Here is an 11,857-nt window from a genome sequence, read left to right on the forward strand (position 1 = left end):
ACTTTAGGTATAACATTTGCTGTATAAGAATAAGTCATGATTTAATAAATTAAGATTCAAAAAATAAAAGAAATACATTTAAGATAAATAAATCTATAATAATAAAGTTAATTACGCCATTTAAACTCATTAATGAAGGATATGCGCCTCGAAGGCGGCCAGTGCGCGAAGCGGGAACATTGATCCTGCAGATTCAAATAGGCATGATTTGAGTCACGTGGTTCTCTACTGGAGCAGTTTCCGCGTTTCGTATCGTCGGCGAACGCTCTTTTTCCGGTTTGCAAGGCTAAGAGAAGCTGGTAAGGAGGCTTTTCTAAAATCGGATCTTTAAAAATCATCGTCATCGTGATGATTTTCATCGCGAAACGATGAATTATTGTTGTTTAGCTATTACATTTTCATAACCGATTGATATTTTCGGCTTTCATTCGGAAATATTGACTTTGCTCTAGACTCAAAGTGACGTGATCTCGCGAGGTTATGATAACATATTTGTGTGTTGTTGAAAGAGATATCGATCAATTTATTGGCTTTCATTGAAAATTGGCCAATTTGTGCTAGTTGTTACATTCCTAAAATTCAAGTGTGCTCTAATAAATCGCGAAGTTTTGCTGTTAGTGCGTGTGAACTTAGGCAGTGCGACATAACCTACAATAAGTTATTTATCTAGTTCTGTATTTCTTTCTGTGATAGCTCAAAAATGGGTAAGCGGAATAATATGATCCCTAATGGGCACTTCCACAAAGACTGGCAGCGCTTTGTGAAGACGTGGTTCAACCAGCCAGCCCGCAAATTCCGCAGGAGAACTAACCGCGTCAAGAAGGCCCGCACCGTCGCCCCAAGGTATGTTACATTCGACTTTCACTTGAACTTTACTAATAATCTAACTCTGATTTTAATCAAATCCATCAATTGTTTGCATCTGTCCCTATTGTAGACTATTTTTGTTAATCTATGTATTGATTGTTACTCTAGGCCTGTCAATCTTCTGAGGCCTGTTGTACACTGCCCCACATTCCGCTACCATGCTAAGGTTAGGGCAGGCAAAGGTTTCACCCTTCAGGAACTCAAGGCCAGCGGTCTGAACAAGAGATTTGCCAGGACCATTGGTATTGCTGTTGATCCCAGAAGGCGCAACAAGTCCGTTGAGTCCCTTCAGCAAAATGCTCAGAGGCTCAAGGAATACAGAGCCAAGTTGATCCTCTTCCCATTGAACGAGAAGAAGGTATGGATATTTTTCATTTATAAGCATTTTTATTTTGCTTCAAAATTTGTCCACAAGTTCTACAATTCAGCTCCAAAATTTTGGAGCTAACTTAATTTAAAGAAGTTGTGAGAAAAATTCTGGTAATTTGAAACAGTAGTTTTTGATAAGTTTACTCAATAGATCATCAATTTCAAAGTATTTTTTTTTTGTTTTACATCATTTTTTCATGTAAATGGAACCAATGAAAACTACTTGTCTGATTGCTTATCTTGTTTCAAATTAATTAGACACATATTTATACTTTTGAAAAAAGTTTTTGAATATATGTTGATACTCAAATAATAATTCTAATCTAATAAAATTATCGCAGATCAAGAAGGGTGAAGCCACTCCAGAGGAATGCAAGGTCGCCTCGCAGGTCAAGGGAGAGATCATGCCACAGGGACTCCACCAGGCTCCGGCCAAGGCCAAGGCCCGCGTCATCACTGAAGATGAAAAGAAATTCAATGCGTACATCACGCTACGCAAAGCGAGAGCCGACGCGAGGTTGGTCGGTATCAGGGCTAAGCGCGTCAAGGATGCTGCCGAGAATCCCGATGACGTGACGAAAGTCGCTAAGGATAAGAAAGCTAAGAAGTAAGCCTTTGGTACAAAAGTATGTATAAAAAAATAAATGGATTTTCTCCATCAATTTCCTGTTGTTGACTCGATTTTTATTACCCTCTTACAATGTACTCTTGTTAAATCGATAAATCTCGCATGAATAGTGTATCAAATTCTTTATTTTTCATCTTTTCATTTTGTACACATTATTCACAAAGTTACAAAACAAAGATAAATCATTAATCTTTTCATTACAAAAATAACTTTTCAATCAAGCTCGTGTTTCCAAAACACTGTATAGTAGAATAAAGCCTACGTATTAATACTTTTTAATGAATCGTTCAAATAGCATTGGAAAATAATAGTGAATAAGCTCCGACATGATGTAAATCATGCGGGAAATTCGATCTCTAGATTACAAAGCGCGATCTCGCAACAACGAACTAATCGTTAACAAAGCTTTCATTAATCATTAAGTGCAGCATGCATCGTAAATAAAAAAAGGCGCTGCATAGCAAGATCACTCGTCTCTCGGATCAGATTGTTTTACAATCGCTGTCTGCGCAATTGATTATCGAGCGTCGCCAGCTGACGGAGGAAGCCTTCATTGGGATGGATGTCCCGACTCAGTCTCACCGTACGGATGGCATCGGTAGCCAACATTCCCTTCTTGATCATCAGATAGGCGATCACACAGGTCGCGCTGCGCGACACTCCCTGTACGCAGTGCACGTAGACTCGCCCTACGAAGACAATACTCTTATTATTCTTGCTGAATTTTGAGAACATGAGAGATCGATCGATGTATCTCACCTCCAGATTGTACCGCGTCTTCTATGAAAGCTGCTGCGGTGAAGAAAAACTGGGCGATGTCGGTGCTGGGCAAGTCGAGCATTCGCAAGCCGAGGTACTTTATTGTCGTGTCTTTGTAGTAATTGGCGTCCGTGTTTACCATGCCGAACTTCTTGCCTTCGGCTGCGTTCAACACGTGGGTGATACCTATCCTCTGCAGGTACGGTTTGTTCTTGGCAGTAATACTGAAAGGAAGAGGTGTTGAGAAAAAGAGTTCAAGATGTAACGGAGTATTGAGGGGCTTACCCATCTCCGATGTAAATGCGAGGAAAAACTTCATCGCAGTCGACGGTTTGCTGGGCCCGGTAGTACTCGATGTTGTCGATGCTGGGATCGAAGCCGGGCATACGCTTGTAACCTGTCCTGGTGGTGTGGAGCGCGTGGACCAAGCGCTGTACGGTCGTCTCGCCGTCCGGCAGCGGTTTACGGAAATCCTATATTGAGAAAGACAAACATGGACTTTAGTCTTATTTTGTTTGATAATATTGTTGGTTTCGATTATACTTTCGGGGAGGATTCTTTTACTATATAGACTACATATATACAATGATTGATTTACTGATAATTTCTTTACCCCAAATACCGCATTTACGTACGATACAATATGCCAATTATTAGACTAAAACCAAAATGTACAAAAGTTCGTTAAACAAACCTTCCAACAATGTCTGAAATAGAATAGTCCGATATGCAAACGTTTGATCGAGTGCGAGAATATTTTACAATAAATGAATACCTGAGCATTTTTTTTGTCAACTAATTGACACTTCAACGCGAACGTGAATTTTCGATATCGAAGCCGTCAATTCGTTAATGAAACTTAAACGTTTGTTAGTAAAAGAAAGAAGACGTTTGCACGTCGATTAATCACCGATAGACGTACGACTGCGCGTTACATAAAAGATCAATTTTTCAACTGAAAAAAGTAATTCGATTGAATTCCAATTATAACTGCCCGATTCGGTGGTATATTCATCGTTGATCATCGCGCAGTTATTGTGGAAGAAGCTGGAATTGTTCCGCAATTAACGGTACTTTAAATCGATTGGAACAAATACCGCGGACGCATTGAAAACTAAGTGGAGCTTTGGAAGTCGTAAAAGCATCATCGCAACACATTTCTACGTATTGTAAGGTTTCCTATTTTTAAATTTAAAAAAATTAAGCACTACGGATGAGAGGACGATTCTAAAATACGAAAGCAAAAAGAATCGTATAGGTCTAACATTACAACATAGACACCCCAAGGAAACATCAACCTCGTACAAGTTACACAAAAGCTTAAAAATAACCCGACTGCTAAACACTTTTTACACGCTGCACCTACACCTAAACACAACAAATTCTCCAAAACCCAAGCACCGCAACTCCGATCTACACCTGCAACGGCACGTAGAAGCTATATTCACCAACAGATACAAAAAAAAAGAAAAAGAAGAAGAAGAACAGCCCTTGACCTTCTCCGTCTCAGCCTCAGCCATGTCCGTCATCTCGCCAGGCTCCTCTGGAACACACAGGCAGCTCTCAAACAGCTATTCACTCGACCTGTCGCATATAGAGATAACGTTACGGAAAGTATAAAGAGGAAGTAGTCTCACTCTGTCCCTGTCCCTCCACGTGCTCTTCATCGCGATTGGCGTCGGCGGAGCTAATCTGCCTGCAACGTGCGCGAAAATCGAACTGTCCGCTCGAGCGCGTGGCTGAGTCACGATCGAGAGGCGCGAAAGAAGCCGCGCAAGTATGTGTGTGTGCGCGATGGTGTATGTATTTATTTTTAAGAGGCCTCTTACGAAATTCGAGGGCAAAAGAAGAGGGAGTGAGAAACGAGGCACGTCGATCGGTTTAATAGAGGGAAGTGCGCTGGTGATTTTTCGCACCGTTGCAAGCTCGCTCGCCGAGGTGCTAGAGCTTGCGGGGAGCTAGGGGTGCGTTCGTTTAGGATGATTGACGCCCGGGTGTAGTGGAATAGCTATACGGGCTTTTGTTATATACTTACTCTCGTGATTTACGCGGATCGTAAGGATAGCTTCGTGCTGAATACCCGCGCGAGAGTGGAATGTTGTCTAGGCTTTTTGGAGCGGAGCTTTCGTGGGAGAGAATAGGGAAAATTGCGCAACTATGTCGTTCCCGAAATCGCGTCTTTATATTTCGCAATAGTATAAAGTTAATTTTAGGCTCTATTTAGTTTTATTCATTGACAGGTGTGACGAGTTTAATTTTTAACAAGCGGATAATTGTTATTATAATAACTCGGCCTCGCCTTAAAATAATGAACCGCGCTACGACTTCTTTGTTGTGCGTATCGTAATTACACTGTCGGTAATTAGATTAGTCGATTTCCGTATAGTCATTAACGGGGAAGCTCAACCGAAAATTATTTATTTTGTCGAACAGAAGTCGATTTTAGTTCGCGTTTCTCCTTACGTAAAAACAATGAGGAAAAATTATGCATGTATGATTTGCGCTATTAGTCAAAGTGTGCTTTACAAAAATGACTAATGGCGCGTTTGTTTCGCAGACTCGCCCCGAATGTTTACTGTAAACACTTGATCGAATACATAAATATTGCATTTTTCTACAGTTATCAATTTAACTTCCTTAGAAAAAAAAACATTTGTTTGAAAATTTACATCGCGTTATTCGAAATGAAATAGCCGCGAAGAGAATGTTTTTCTAAAACTGTCGACGCGCGCTGTAGGTGCCAAAAAGCAATCTTTCTGCCAGAAAATTAAGAAATTTTATTCACGGTCTTGCGTAAATCAAACCGAAAATTCTCTCGTTTACTTTGTTGCTCCTAGACATTCTCTGAGCGACAATGTTTCTCGCGCGTCAGATTTATAGCTTACTCAATAACGTAGATAAAAAATGCTAAACGCACATTCGAAGCGGCGTATGATAGATTACGAAATAGTTGCACTTGATTATGCAACGTTTATGGACAGAGATCCAGGAAATGCGCTCGTTATCTGCAGCTTTGGTCGCAAAGTTTCTAAAAGTCTAACTAATAGAGAATATTTTGTCATTCGCATATAATTTATTGTTCATTTCGCATTTGTTAAAACATAACGTATAATTCACAAGAAAAAAAAATATTGTAAACACCGAATGTCACGGATCTCTTTTCAGCAGCTCGGTCGCCGTTTCACAACAATAGTACTTAAACGTGTACGGACAGGTATAAACACGCTCGCGAACCTCCCGGAGCTCGATCGATCGATCTCCTTTTCGCAGGCGCGGAAGTAGGCTAAACCTACCGAAACAACTAAAACATCCACCACTCGATCCTTAAAAAAATGGCCTAAACTCACCGACAGCCTGCTCACGTAGTTGTATCTCCTCGGGTAATCCATGGCAATATATAGATATCAAAACAAACGCAGTACAGTGATCTAAATATTATTGAAACTTATTGAATTCGTTCCGAGAACCGACTGGTGCGTCCGTCTGGTTCGAGCGCACCTCGTCAACTAACTATTGCTTCTCCTCCTGCTGGACAATTGGACTATGGACGCGAACTTGACCTTCGCGAGTCGCCGGCTAGTCTCTCCTAATGTTTATGTTAAACGCACATGGCAGCGGCGGCTCGCCTCTTCTCTCTCAATTTGTCGAAACTGCGCAATATCGGGAAACTCGTCAGCTGATGCAGTTTGAGTATTGTATATAATAGGAGGTAAGTGCATAGGTATATAGCCGTGCGAAAAGTGCCGCAGACGTGCATCTATAGATGCGTTGTCTCGATATATATCGCGAGTTTCGCGCGAACGTGCGGAATTTTAAATCGGGAGGATGGGAAGGTGCAGTGTTTTGCATCTACGATCCGTTTTTTCGATTGATCCGTATTTGGGATACTATGCTGGACAATTAGCTTAATTGCTCATTGTGATGTAATGCGATTGTCGTTCGTTCGAAGGTTAGGGGGTCTAGGGTAATGGGTATGACTCGACGTAATTACGTCTTGTTTAGTGCAGGGTATAACGTTTTTGCTTTTTCGATTGAGTACCACTGGCACTATGCTACTACTCAGCAATTATAGGTTTACTTACTTTTACTTATAAGGTGACCATTCGAAATTTTGACAAATTCTATTACACGTTAAAAAAATGTACGTTTTTACAAAAAAAAAACCACACCGGCTTTAAACTGATGAAGAAAAATAAAAAAAAAATTAATTTGTTCAAATTTAAAGCCTACATCTTAAACTTTACAAAAGATTAAGAGCCAAACTTTAAACTCTTAGGAGATTAATTTATAATGCATTTTAATCTTTGTAAATAGATTGAAATTGGGCAATTAAATCATGTAAAGAATAAAACCTATAAATTAATCTCTTAAAAGTTAAAATTTTGGCTTTCCATCTTATTCAAAGCTCAAGTTCGGTGCGGAAAAATTTATCATTATTTGTAGCTTGACTTTCGCAATTAGAAAAGTCAACATTTTAATGATTTACAGTATTGACTTATATGAAGATAACAAAGATAACACGATTTCATGAACATTTATCGTGAAATGAGAAATTTCTTTAACTTGACTTATTTACTGTATTCTAAGAAAAACGCTTGGATATGAGCCTCTAAATTAGATTCAATAAAATAATTAATATTCGATGTACACAACAAAATAAAACTGTTTCGTTTTTATATCGAATAGAATTTATTTAATACAAGAAAACATTTTCTTCTCAAAAGTACAAAATAAAAAATTATTTTCACTCGCTATCAGTGCTGACGAACAATGCTATTGTAACGCATTTAATTTACTCTCTCGTGATAAAGATTATCAAAAAAGATGAGTGACTGAAAACGTGTATCTTTATCATCTACGAAAATTGCTTATCTGTTCGACATTTACATATTTCAATCATTGTAGGAAGTAATAAATCAAAGTGTGTATCACAATAAGGCAATAAATTACGTACTGTTAATATGCACAATTAACTTTTCTTTTTAATAAAACTCCATGTATACCAAAATCGTTTATCTTCCTGTACAAACATAATCTTTACAACGTTTGTTCTTTACAACATTTGTTCTTTGCTTCAATTAACTTTAATACTAGAATAATAATAATATGATATATATAAACGGAATTATCTTGAAATAACAAAAAAAGTCGCTTTTGCGGGAAATAGAAATATACAGGACTTATAGGGTCTTCTGGAGGTACTCATCAAACAAGAAGAGAGCAAGTGGTGCGTCATTGTTGAGCAGACCCCTGAGGTCGTGAGTGTATCCGGCGAGGGTGCGGATGGTTTCCGTCTGGGGCTCCATGAACTTCTCTTCGATGTAGTGGGACGCAGCGGAGTCCTGGTGCTTAATGGACAAAGAGTGCAGACGCAGGGCCTCCTGGGCCAGCTGCTTGGTTGTGTCCAATGCCTTACCCAAACTGTGAAGCTCAGTGAGGTCCAGCACGCGATCTTTGGTCTGTCAATTAAAATTAGTTTTGTTAAAAAGTGTTTCTAATTATTGTAATAGTAACGATTTTTTAAAACAAAATATCGTATTGCTATAAAAAAATGTGCTTACAACTTTCTTGAAGTGTGGGAGTTGGTTGAAGTTCATCCTTCCACCTCTGTTAGTGATGTACTTAATGGTATTGATGGCTTTCTCCCAAGCATCATCAGACAATTTCCTGTATAAGCTCTTGAATCCATCTCGGTTGGATTCATAATTACCAAAGTGAGTGGACATCAACAAGAACTCAAAGCTTGTCTCAATATGTCCATTAGCATAAGCTTGAAGGTCGGTTTGAATTAAATCAATGCCTCCATACTTTGCATTACAGTTGGGTAGTTGTGGTCCAGCTGAAAGAATCATCAAAATCAACATATTAATTTCTATTTTCTACTTATCAATTAAAATGATTAGTTTTAACTATCATCAATTAAAATAATTGAAATCACAAGTTACCTGTTAATGAGGGTGCCTGCTTAGGATTGCATGCACTTTCAATATCATTGTAGCAGTATTCTGCCGAAGCAGTTACGAGCAAAGTGCACAAAACTCCTAGTAGAAACATTTTCTGTAAAATAAAATAAAATTTAATATCAGTTATCTTGTCATCAATGTTTTAAGATAAGAGTTAATTAAAAGTTAATAGTGATCAGCATTATTAGCACAAATCTAAGTATCAATCCTAAATATGATCTTAATGATGGATCTGCATTTTAGAAAAAATGATAGAAAAGGCAGTATGTACTATCAGCGAATTGACTCATCATTGTAACTGGGAGAAAGTTCAATTATAATAAAACTGAATCAGTGTGAATAATTTACGAGTATGTCAAGTAACCTGGCAAAACCAAGTGACAGAATTGAAAAAATATCCTATCCTACAAATTTGGTAAACACAAGGGAGCAACTAGCGAATAGTGGATCCTCAGTATGCTAGATCGCCAATCAAACTACGAATGCCCTATCAGAGCCACTAGATGCCAGCTCGAATACATATCATTCAACGAGTAGAACAAAGCTCGAGCACAAGTACATACGTGTACGCAGTCAGTAGAGGCCGGACAATTCTATCAAGATTACAATTTCTAGGCTGGCAGATAAACTATTTATCTGCAATCATGTGAGCTGCTCGAGGAAACGCGTGAACAAAGTCCTCGCGACGACAAACACACACTGGCGAGTTTTATCTTTCTCTCTCTCTCTCTCTCTCTCTCTCTCTCTCTCTCTCTCGCGGACTCGTCATATTCTCGCACATCAGCTACTCTCGAGGGAGGCGCGCAGTTATTATTGCGACGATCATGACGCGTCGAAAACTAAGATGCAAGACGGCGCAATAGTTACACACGCGACGAACAACCCCCCGAAGAAAATACGCATATAGAAGTGTTTTGCTCCGAAACGGACAGCAGACGTAGGCACTTGTGAATCTCGCGAGTATATTTGTTTCGATTTCGAAAACTCACCGACGACAACCGCTTGTTCTATATACTATAAGTACCACGATCGCGTGTTATAGAAAAAAGAAGCAACTTACCTCTTCGGGGCGGTGAATTGGTCTGGGTGTCTAGCAAAAAGCGTGAATACTCTCGCTTCGACGCTGTGCTAAACAATGAAGAAACTCGGCCGCTGCTGATGCGTATTCAGAGGCTGTTTGTGGCCGAGAAGTGGGGATGACTGTCGTCAACCGCTGGCTCCCACTGGCGCATGCGTCGCGGTTGCGACGTTGCCGGATCTCTCATACTCGCGCAGTTCTGCTCATAGTCTCGAACGTTATCGGGGGATCGAGACTTTTTTTCGAATGAAAATCAGCACACGCCACGCGTTGTGGATTTTAAATTTTGAGATCGAATGCGAGTGCCGAGGGAGAGTGAGAGTTTCATGATTTTTCCGAGGCATTTTCCACGGGGAAACGCGGGAATTTCGAATGCGCGATCGGTATCTCTCTCTCGCGCGCGCGCGCGCGTGCACATATAGTCGCTTTAATCGTTATCGGACTTATTTCTGTTTTTTGCTGTAAATATGTAGGTTTTTCCTCGAAATGAGTCTTTCCAGTATACTTAATAGGTGAGGGCTTTTTTACACGGGCGGTTTGGCTGATGAAATAGTTAGCGGCCTCGCGCTCATGTGCTATTGCGGGAAATCGAAGGAAAATGCTGCCGCGATCGAAGTTATGTCGAGATCGCGAAAGAAGCCAAGCATAGAACTGTTATATAGCAGTATAGACCTATGGTAGTCGTGTAAGACACACATTGTGTATATGACTGTACTCTAAACGATTGTATAGTATGTATATGCGATACAATTTCTCAATCAACGAACTGTGCACGTGTGTGTGTGTGTGTGTGTGTGTGTGTGTGTGTGTACTTCGACCCGATTTTTCTCGAACTTTGCGATCGATTCTCGTAAAATAATATTACAATTTAATGTTTTTTTCCACAGCAAAAAATACTCTATAGGTTTTACAAGGCTGTGTACCGATGAACTTACATAACGCTTTTAAATATAACCATTCGCTAATAGGAGAGCTCAATTAAATCGTTATTTACGACGAAGCATGTGTATACGTTCTACAAATTTATCATACGCGCGTGTAAAGGGCGACTCGATCAACAAGATCAATGACACACCAAAAGGATATAAGTCGGTACTTTTACCACACCCTCAATGTCGCGCAATTCCGCGTTCGAATTGAACGCGTCGCGTTTACACCCGACGAAATAACAGAAATTGGATAATGACGACGATGATGACAATGTACTTTTAAAACTGCATTGTTATTGCGACGAGCTTGTACTGTGTGTACCACGCGATGCAGAGCTTTTATCTCCTGCGCGTTGATTATTCACAAAGCGTTAGGATAGTGGTGACTAAACTTATGGTATCAATACCAGATGTGCGCCGAATGTGTGACTAATTTGTACACGATGATTTTGCATGACGAAGCACTGGTCATCGTAATATACGATTCATTTTCCAAATTTATTGACGTCTATAAATTAATATCGAAATCTAATTCAGGGTTTATAATTCCGCGGTGAATTACATGTATGAACACGAGTCTATATATACTGCTTTATCGCTGAGAGATAATCGATGTTAATTTGCAGAGAATGTTGTAAAAACGTTCGATTATTGAAAAATGTATCGATTTATTATCTGTTTATACAAATCATGCATCGTGAAAAAAATAATAATAACTGCAACCTACGTGGCGTTTAAAGAGAGGCCGGAATGAGAAACCGGTTTCAGCGCAATGATGTCACGTGGGGGATAATTATACATTATGCATTGAAATTTCTCCAGTTTTTTAAAAATATTATTAAAAAAGTAAAAAATCCGGCGATTTTTCTATTAGAGATGGATTTTATTTTCAGCGCAGATGATCGATATAAAGTTAATCAAAAATTAACTCAATCAAAATGCATTTGAAAGAAGACTATCTGACTAAATAATTGATTTCTTTCTCCGACGCAATTTAACGGGTCAAGTTAAAAAAAAACCTTCAATAATTTTCGGTTGAAACTTTAAGAAAAGATAGAAAAAATGACGATTACTATACCGATAACTATACTCGTTTACTGGCGATGTACAGCTGCAACATCATCTATTGCTGATACAAATACACGTATTTGTTTCTATAATCAAACGGCAATATATCCTGGTGGAAAACCCATCCATCTACTTATGCATTAACATATTTTTTGAAATTACATACATCATGTTTTTCTTTTTTTTGTATCTCATT

The 11,857-nt window shown here is 39.2% G+C and overlaps 3 protein-coding genes across 7 annotated transcripts; 1 reads left to right on the forward strand and 2 right to left on the reverse strand.

Moving 5' to 3' along the window:
* Positions 1 to 158: 158 nt before the first annotated feature.
* LOC100116342 (60S ribosomal protein L13) lies at positions 159 to 1,898 on the forward strand. The gene is made up of 4 exons (XM_001607279.6): positions 159 to 299; positions 694 to 843; positions 976 to 1,225; positions 1,578 to 1,898. Exons 2-4 carry the CDS (start codon positions 701 to 703, stop codon positions 1,845 to 1,847), a joined length of 663 nt encoding a protein of 220 aa, XP_001607329.1. The 5' UTR covers positions 159 to 299; positions 694 to 700; the 3' UTR covers positions 1,848 to 1,898.
* Positions 1,899 to 1,969: 71 nt separating this feature from the next.
* Positions 1,970 to 6,327, reverse strand: LOC100122180 (dual specificity protein phosphatase 3). 3 transcript variants are annotated; one of them, XM_008205606.4, is made up of 5 exons: positions 5,971 to 6,327; positions 4,120 to 4,207; positions 2,909 to 3,096; positions 2,624 to 2,847; positions 1,970 to 2,553 (listed from the first exon to the last, which is right to left on the reverse strand). In XM_008205606.4, exons 2-5 carry the CDS (start codon positions 4,150 to 4,152, stop codon positions 2,357 to 2,359), a joined length of 642 nt encoding a protein of 213 aa, XP_008203828.2. In that variant the 5' UTR covers positions 4,153 to 4,207; positions 5,971 to 6,327; the 3' UTR covers positions 1,970 to 2,356. The 3 variants fall into 3 exon arrangements, with proteins under 3 accessions (XP_008203828.2, XP_001605784.1, XP_003424742.1); XM_001605734.5 differs by lacking the exon at positions 4,120 to 4,207 and having other exon boundaries at positions 5,971 to 6,323; XM_003424694.5 differs by lacking the exons at positions 4,120 to 4,207; positions 5,971 to 6,327 and adding an exon at positions 4,261 to 4,419.
* Positions 6,328 to 7,293: 966 nt separating this feature from the next.
* Positions 7,294 to 11,835, reverse strand: LOC100122197 (ferritin 2 light chain homologue). 3 transcript variants are annotated; one of them, XM_008205610.4, is made up of 4 exons: positions 9,647 to 11,835; positions 8,569 to 8,680; positions 8,185 to 8,462; positions 7,294 to 8,082 (listed from the first exon to the last, which is right to left on the reverse strand). In XM_008205610.4, exons 2-4 carry the CDS (start codon positions 8,675 to 8,677, stop codon positions 7,804 to 7,806), a joined length of 666 nt encoding a protein of 221 aa, XP_008203832.1. In that variant the 5' UTR covers positions 8,678 to 8,680; positions 9,647 to 11,835; the 3' UTR covers positions 7,294 to 7,803. The 3 variants fall into 3 exon arrangements, with proteins under 3 accessions (XP_008203832.1, XP_031788683.1, XP_032456854.1); XM_031932823.2 differs by lacking the exon at positions 9,647 to 11,835 and adding an exon at positions 9,150 to 9,640; XM_032600963.1 differs by lacking the exon at positions 9,647 to 11,835 and adding an exon at positions 8,951 to 9,640.
* Positions 11,836 to 11,857: the final 22 nt, after the last annotated feature.

This window comes from Nasonia vitripennis, chromosome 5 (assembly GCF_009193385.2).
Source record: "Nasonia vitripennis strain AsymCx chromosome 5, Nvit_psr_1.1, whole genome shotgun sequence".
Lineage (NCBI taxonomy): Eukaryota > Metazoa > Arthropoda > Insecta > Hymenoptera > Pteromalidae > Nasonia > Nasonia vitripennis.

Coding starts and splice junctions, on each gene's coding strand:
- LOC100116342 (XM_001607279.6), top strand. CDS start 701: ATGGGTAAGCGGAATAATATGATCCCTAATGGGCACTTCCACAAAGAC. Junction 844..975: donor GCCCGCACCGTCGCCCCAAG/GTATGTTACATT, acceptor TTGTTACTCTAG/GCCTGTCAATCTTCTGAGGC. Junction 1,226..1,577: donor TCCCATTGAACGAGAAGAAG/GTATGGATATTT, acceptor AAATTATCGCAG/ATCAAGAAGGGTGAAGCCAC.
- LOC100122180 (XM_001605734.5), bottom strand. CDS start 6,012: ATGGATTACCCGAGGAGATACAACTACGTGAGCAGGCTGTCG. Junction 3,097..5,970: donor ACTACGTGAGCAGGCTGTCG/GTGAGTTTAGGC, acceptor TTCTCAATATAG/GATTTCCGTAAACCGCTGCC. Junction 2,554..2,623: donor AGACGCGGTACAATCTGGAG/GTGAGATACATC, acceptor TTGTCTTCGTAG/GGCGAGTCTACGTGCACTGC.
- LOC100122197 (XM_008205610.4), bottom strand. CDS start 8,677: ATGTTTCTACTAGGAGTTTTGTGCACTTTGCTCGTAACTGCTTCGGCA. Junction 8,463..8,568: donor GCAGGCACCCTCATTAACAG/GTAACTTGTGAT, acceptor TGATTCTTTCAG/CTGGACCACAACTACCCAAC. Junction 8,083..8,184: donor TCCCACACTTCAAGAAAGTT/GTAAGCACATTT, acceptor TTTAATTGACAG/ACCAAAGATCGCGTGCTGGA.